Source organism: Myotis lucifugus, unplaced genomic scaffold (genome assembly GCF_000147115.1).
Source record: "Myotis lucifugus unplaced genomic scaffold, Myoluc2.0 scaffold_124, whole genome shotgun sequence".
Classification (NCBI taxonomy): domain Eukaryota; kingdom Metazoa; phylum Chordata; class Mammalia; order Chiroptera; family Vespertilionidae; genus Myotis; species Myotis lucifugus.
The window spans coordinates 1,945,310-1,952,713 of NW_005871172.1; the positions used below are offsets into that span (position 1 = coordinate 1,945,310).

At 51.8% G+C, this 7,404-nt stretch overlaps 1 protein-coding gene across 1 annotated transcript in view; it reads left to right on the forward strand.

The window, feature by feature from the left end:
* ABCC8 (ATP binding cassette subfamily C member 8) overlaps positions 1-7,404 on the forward strand; it is a 77,908-nt gene that overhangs the window by 59,014 nt on the left and 11,490 nt on the right. Inside the window, 7 exon segments of the mRNA XM_023758161.1 lie at positions 626-710; positions 1,400-1,480; positions 3,107-3,244; positions 4,719-4,844; positions 5,898-5,997; positions 6,225-6,466; positions 6,573-6,739. Of these exon segments, the coding sequence (XP_023613929.1) occupies positions 626-710; positions 1,400-1,480; positions 3,107-3,244; positions 4,719-4,844; positions 5,898-5,997; positions 6,225-6,466; positions 6,573-6,739 (939 nt within the window).

Consider the following 7,404-nt stretch of genomic DNA (forward strand, 5'->3'; position numbering starts at 1 on the left):
CACAGCAATCCCAGAGGGCAGGTACTATTCGCATTCTCATTTTGCAGGTGAGGAAACCAAGGCTCAGAAAGTCTAGGTAACTTGCCCAAGGCCACCCAGCCACTAAGTGACGAAATGGGTCTCAAATCCAAGGCTGCCTGATACCCCAGTGCCTGTCACCCAGACACTCTGAAGCCTCCTCTGTGCACCCTGGCTGGCACCTGCCGGGTGAAGAGCTGGCCCGAGAAGTACGAGAGGAGCAGGCTGGGCAAATATTTGACCAGCCATTATCACTACTGCCTAAACCAACCAGCAGTAATTTTCCCTGGCAGCGCCCCAAGCGTGGGCTCTGACTGTCACTTTTCCCACTGCACAGGGGCCCTGGGCCCTCTCTTGTCACTGATGTGGTTTATTTGCTGCCATCTAATTCCATCCTTCAAATATTTAACTTGCTCCAAGCCCGTGGAGCGTGCTGCCCTCAGCTGTTTTTCAGCTCACATGGTGTTTGCTTGCACCCAAGCAAGAGACCCATTAAAGCCATTGCTCACCCTGGCACAGCTGCCTGGAGGCTAATGACCCCCTGCCAGTGCTCAGGCCCCACTCTGGTCAGGCTGAGCAGCTGTGTCCCCGCTCCACCCCACTCCAGGTACAAGATGGTCATCGAAGCCTGCTCCCTGCAGCCGGACATCGACATCCTGCCCCATGGAGACCAGACCCAGATTGGGGAACGGGTTAGTAGAGCCTCCAAGAGGTTGTCTCAAAACTGGGGACCTCAACCTTCCCTGCTCCCCACCCATCACCACCACCAGGCCCCAGATCCTTGTCATGGAGAGCAGGTACTTGGGAAATGAGAGAGGGTGAAGCCTGCAGAGCTTCCTGCAATGGGGTCAAAATCATCTCCTTGAACCCAGGCTGGGGGCCGTCCATGGCAAGTTTCCAGCCCTGCTTGGTGCAGAAAGCTTACCACCTTCCCAGGCTGGAGATGACTGACATCTCCTTTGTTCAGGCCCCAGGGATATACTGGGAGCTCCCACAGCATTGTGCTAGGCTTGGGGTTATGCTCTTTCTGTTCACTCCCCAGGCGGGGCCCCTCCTCCACAGCTTAGACAATAGGATTCTCCCGTGGCCGTCCTCCTTGGGTATAATGAAGCCCCTACGTCCTCTGTCTTGGTTTTTGATGAGTCATCATATGGTCCCTAGCACTTATATGATGACTCATCAAGGACTTGGAGATTATATGCCCCACTTCCCACTGAATTCAGGGAACATATACAAGTGCCTTCTCTCTGCAAAGTGAGGGGGGAACAAAGAGATGGACAGAGCCAGGCCTCCATCCCAGAGAGCTCACAGTCGAGTAGGTGCCAGGACAGTCTCTCCTGAGGGCTATGAGGGCGTGACCTTTCCTCCCCTTTGGTGACAGGGCATCAACCTGTCTGGTGGTCAGCGCCAGCGAATCAGTGTGGCCCGAGCCCTCTACCAGCATACCAACGTCGTCTTCCTGGTGAGTGCACCAGCCAGCACCTCCCTAGGGGCCCTCGTGTCTGGTTTGCCTCCCTGGCTCATTGCCTACACACACACACACACACACACACACACACACACACACACACCATCACCAACTACCTCCCTCTTCAGGAACAAACTTCTCCTGCCAGAGATATTACTTATTCATCTTATTAATGGGGAAACTGAGACAAGGATAGTGCAAATGGCCCACTGTGGACTTCACACTGAGCTCCACAGTAGCCATGAGGGAAGGCAAGTAGTAGTGACAGGCCACTTCTCTGTAGGAGAGCATGACCTATCAGTACTTACTTAGCCTGACTGTGAGAATGACTAGTACATTGAATGTGTGCTGCCACTTCCCATCTTGTGCCCACAGCAGACATTGCTAGTTGATCACAGAATTTTTTCCCACAGAAACTTAACTTGTCCTCGGAATCCTTCTCAACACAGTACTCTGGGTAACCACTAGCCATCAGACATGAGAGCAAACTTATTAGCTATCTGTGTCCTACTTCATGCCAAGTTCTTTGTTAGGTGCCTTGATTGATACTGGAAAACCACTGGCCTCAAAGGTGCAGGTAGGGAGGCAGAGCTTACCTCTACTCAAGAGCCACAGCCCAGCTGAGAGTCAAATTGTGTGGCACCAACTACGAGGAGCCTTGTCCAGGAAGACAACTGTGAGGACTAGAGTACTCAGGGAAGGCTTCCTGGAGGAGGGCCTTGAAGTGTGGGTCACTTAAACAAGAGGAAAGAGGGGGCCATTTAGAGAGAGAATTGGAAGAGGAACCTCAGGTCTCTGATTCCAGCTTTATTCTCTCTTCTCCACAACACACATAAACACTCCCTACTAAACACATGTCATGATGTCAGGTTCACAGTCTGTAACTGACTCATGTACAGCACTTCACAAAGTCCTGGCTCATTCAGGATCCCATGTGATCTTTAAACAACCTTGTTAGAAAGAAGTAACGTGGATATTTTAGTTGATTTCAGCAAACTTTATTAAGGTACTACTCTGTACCAGGCACAAGAAGGTCTCAGTTTTCTTTTGGGGGGAAAAGGGGAGCCTCAGTTCTTAGGAGCCTCATGTACATAACTATCAGATCTGGCTTTGGGCAGAGTATTGGTGGAACAGAAAGGAGGGGAGGCTAGGTGTGGGGGTCAGGAAAGGACACAGGAAGAGCCAGTGCTTGGGTGGAACACTGAGGATGAGTAGGAGTTCGCCAGGCAGACAAAAGGCACATCAGACTCCAGGCAGAGGGAACAGTGTAGACAAAGGCCTGGAATCGCAAGTTCCCTGGAAACCTGAAGTGTAGGGAACTTGGGCGAGATAGATGAGCAGTGAGATTGAAAGGAAGACTGAGCAGGTTGTAAAGGGCCTGGATTCCCATGATAAGGAATTCAGGCTTCATAGACTATGGGGAACCACTGTTTGAGAATGATAGCTGATAACAGCCCCATTTTAAGATGAGGCAACTGAGGCCCAGAGAGCTAAGGTACATTGTCCAAGGCCACACAGCTAATTAGTCCCTAGACCAGAGCTGATATAACTCTGCTGGTTTTTGCACTCACTGTCACCCCCTCCCTTTGCACTTGCCCCTACCTTCTCCTCTCTGTCCAGGATGACCCCTTCTCAGCTCTGGATGTCCACCTGAGTGACCACCTGATGCAGGCCGGGATCCTCGAGCTCCTCAGAGACGATAAGAGGACGGTGGTCCTAGTGACCCACAAACTACAATACCTGCCGCACGCAGACTGGGTGAGGGGCCACAGGGACATCAAGCTGCGGGGGGCTGAGGTGGGAGAGGCAGTCTGCTGTCTTCTAAGAAGTTAATGAGATGTCTCCTAGCAGTGTCTGAGGGCCACCAAGCAGAAGAGATCAGCCCTGGATGGCTTTATGCAGACTGGGCAGATCAGGGAGACCTGCACAGCCCAAGGGTTTGCTATCACCTAGAGCTGCAGGCATTCCCATCCTGGCCTGGGTGCCACAAGGGCTGGCTCTGAGAAGTCTCAGAAAAAAGTAGACATTCAGTTCCTACCTTCTGCATCCTGCTCAGTTACATATCTCATCCCCCTGGCCTTTGGGATGCCCACTGGATGGGAAAACCAGCTTCCTGCCATCCGGTGGGTCAGATTCAAGTTGATTTTACTCTTTCCCCCTCTGTGTGCCTTCGTTTTCCCATCTGGAAACAAACGATAGCAGTAGTAACAGGAACTTCCATATTATCGGTGGAATGCAATTTTGTGAACCCCACATTTAACTAAATCCACATACCCCTCAACATCTACACATAGTTTCTTTTTAATTCATTGGAAAACACTTCGTTTTTAAGATGGAAATCACGTGGCTTTTGACATCTGGGCCTTGCCTAAACCCTACTCAGAGTTGCCCCTGAAAATTGAGGCCCACCCTAAGCTTCAGGTCTGCCTGTGCCAACTGGCCCTTCTAATCCTCCCTAAATAAGTCTCCCTTCTACATGTAGCGAGACCCTCCCTCCACTATGAAAAAGGGGGAAAAGTCCAAATTACAAAAAGAAAAAGCTATTAAAACAGGTGCAGGTTCGTGTCTGAGTTTCCATGGTGACCTAAATGAGATTGCATGACAATCCTTAATCCAAAGAAGGGAAGCATGGAGGTACCTGGTTTCTTGGAGTATCAGTGGATAGGGCTCCTGGCACCCCTCCCTAAACCCCCAGGGGGTGTTTGGGGGTGAGAGGAGCAGGGGTAGGTGTCTAAATTAATCACGAGTCCACATGAGTGTGAAACACTGAGTGTCACAAATAAAATAAGTTTTACTGATTTCAAAGAGGCGTGGCCACACATTTAAGCCAACAGGTGCTTTGCCAAAGCTGGTGGAACCTCTCAGACCTGCCTTCAGGAGGAGCTAAGGGTAGAGTGCAATGAGCCCATTAAGTGTACAAAAACAGCTGCCACAGCTGCCTTGCAGATAACCAGGCAGCTTGACCAGGATGCACGAAGTTGCTCTGCAAACCTCCTATCAACCCTGGGCAACCATGGAGAATTACCCCCCAGATGTACCAAACCCTAAATCCTGGGAGTGTGTTGGTGAGGGTAGGTTATCACCACCAGCTTGCTGCAGTGGGCAAACCAGAGGCCACTTGTGGTGGGAAAAGGATGTATATGTCCACCTCTGACTCCTCAGCCAGGCGGGGTGTGACCTCCACTCCATATCCCCAGCCAGCCCTCAGCAGGGTTTGTTACTGCCTTTCCAGATCATCGCCATGAAGGATGGCACCATCCAGAGGGAGGGCACGCTCAAGGACTTCCAGAGGTCTGAGTGCCAGCTCTTTGAGCACTGGAAGACCCTCATGAACCGGCAGGACCAAGAGCTGGAGAAGGTGGGTATATCCTTGGACCAAGAAGCCACCGCCTGAGAAGAAGGTTCTGCTAGACCTAACCTCAGAAACGCCTTCCTGCCCTCACTGGTCCCAAGAAACCCCCCAAAGGACAGATGTGAGAGCGGAGTATAAACTTGCTCCTATCAGAGGTTGAACAGTATCTGTGCCCACTACCCAAGGCAGAATCAGGAGGAGGCCCTCCCCTTATCCTGAGGTAGTCAGATACCATTTACTTTATAGAGTTTCAGAAAATCAATTCAAACTGGCTAAGCAAAGAAAAAAAGCGGGGGGCGGGGGGGAACAAAGAGATGGGTCAAACAAAGAGATTAAGGATTATTGACTCATGAAACCAGAAAGTCCAGGGCATCATAACCTCAGATAGAGCTGGGTCCAGGCAGTTAAACAATGTCACCAGGGATCTGTTTCTCCCCATCCCTTGGCTCTGCTCCCCTCAAATTGGCTTCATTCCCATGGTAGCTGTGAGGGCCATTGGCAGTTTCAGGTTTACATTCTCACAGATCAACAACTGTCAGAAAGAGAGTGCCTCTTCCAGGATTGTTTAGCAAAAGTCCCAGGGCTGACTCTCATTGGCCCAATTTGGTCAGGTGCCCACCTCTGAAGAAATCATTGTGGCCAAGGATGTGGAATGTGAGGATTGGGCAGTACTATGTCATAGGCCCACCCCTGGAGCCAGGGAGAATTGCCTGCCCTCCCATATCACAGAGACTAAGAATAGGGGAGAAGTATCTCCCCCAGGGACTTTGGGGAGTTGTTAGCTGATGGAGAAGGCAGTACGGTGGGTGGGGTGGGGGGCTGTAGGCAGTCAATGGGGGATAAAAAGGGATATATGTAATACTTTCAACAATAAAGAATAATTTTTTAAAAAGACAGGGAGAGAGAGAAGGCAGTACAAACATGTGTCCATCTGGACCCTTCCAGAGGCAGGGGCAACCTGGAAATTGACACTGTTCATTACCAGGGGTGGTTGCCCCCATCCTCTCTTTTCCCCTCTGCACACCTGAGGACATTAGCCAGGCCCCATTTGTCTTTCAGGAGACCATCGTGGAGAGAAAAGTCCCAGAGCCACCCCAGGGCCTGCCCCGGGCCATGTCCTCGAGAGATGGCCTCCTGCAGGATGAGGAAGAGGAGGAAGGTACAGACAGAGGGACTGGGAGCGCAATCATGGCCTGAGGTCTAACCATTCCCTGGGAGGCTAAGGTTTGAGGTCCTGAGGGTGGTAAGATAGTATGCCTTTGATTTTACCCTTTCCCCTCTGTGTGCCTGAGTCTTCCCATCTGTAAGTGGGGAGAACAGCCCCCTGCTCCACCCTCAGAGGACTGTGAAATGTGAAGCCACAGGGTGGGTTCTTGTGGCCTGCAGAGGAGGCAGCCGAGAGTGAGGAGGAGGACAACCTGTCGTCGGTGCTGCACCAGCGCGCCAAGATCCCATGGAGAGCCTGCGCCAAGTATTTGTCGTCTGCTGGCATCCTGCTCTTGTCGCTGCTCGTCTTCTCCCAGCTGCTCAAGCACATGGTCTTGGTGGCCATTGACTACTGGCTGGCCAAGTGGACGGACAGCGCCCTGACTCTGAGCCCCATGGCCAGGAACTGCTCCCTCAGCCAGGTGGGGCCAGCAGCCCCAGGGCAAGGGCCTGGGGGCCGGGGGGGGGGGGGAGGGCATTGAGCCATAGACACCCCCGGGACTCTGCCTCATTTTCTGCCTGGCCCAGGAATGCTCCCTTGACCAGACCGTCTATGCCATGGTGTTCACGGTGCTCTGCAGCCTGGGCATCATGCTCTGCCTGGTCACATCTGTCACAGTAGAGTGGACGGGGCTGAAGGTGGCCAAGAAGTTGCACCGCAGCCTGCTGAACCAGATCATCCTGGCTCCCATGAGGTACCCCTCTCCCCCACCATGCTGGGGCTGTGGGCAAGTCACTATTATGTAGGCCTCAGTCATCCCATCTTTAAAATGGGGATATACAATCTCTGTTACCAGCTGTTGGGCATGACTCAAGGAGCCTCAAGTGTTTGTAAAAGTGCTCTCCTCAATGCAGAAAACAGAGGGAATGGGCATTTATTTAGCCAGACACAGTGCTAGGCATTTTATATGGGTGACTCATCTAGTTATCATAACAGTCTTCCAAAGCGAGGGTCTGCAGGCTCTGCATAAATGTTAGTTTCCCTTCCCTAGGCAGGTACCATCTGCCTGTCTCCAACCACGGGTTCAGCTCTCCTCCTCTCTGTCCTCCCTCTGCCAGACTGCAGGTTCTGACACTGGGCACATGGTGTAGCTGCTCTAATCTTCTGTAATGACATGGATAAAAACCCTAAAGACCACTTGGTATAAAAGAAGTCACTGCCCAGCTGGCTAGCCAATTTGGCTTAAGAATCCACAGGCCAACAGGTCATCTGGCCCCACCCTTGTCAATGCCAGACCTTACCACCTGACTCCATTATTTACTTTTCAGCCTCTCTGTGGCCCAGAGAGATGGCCTCAAAGTTTATTTACCCTCTATTTGTCTCATATCTGGGGGTCTGAAATGCTCTAGTTGGGGTTAG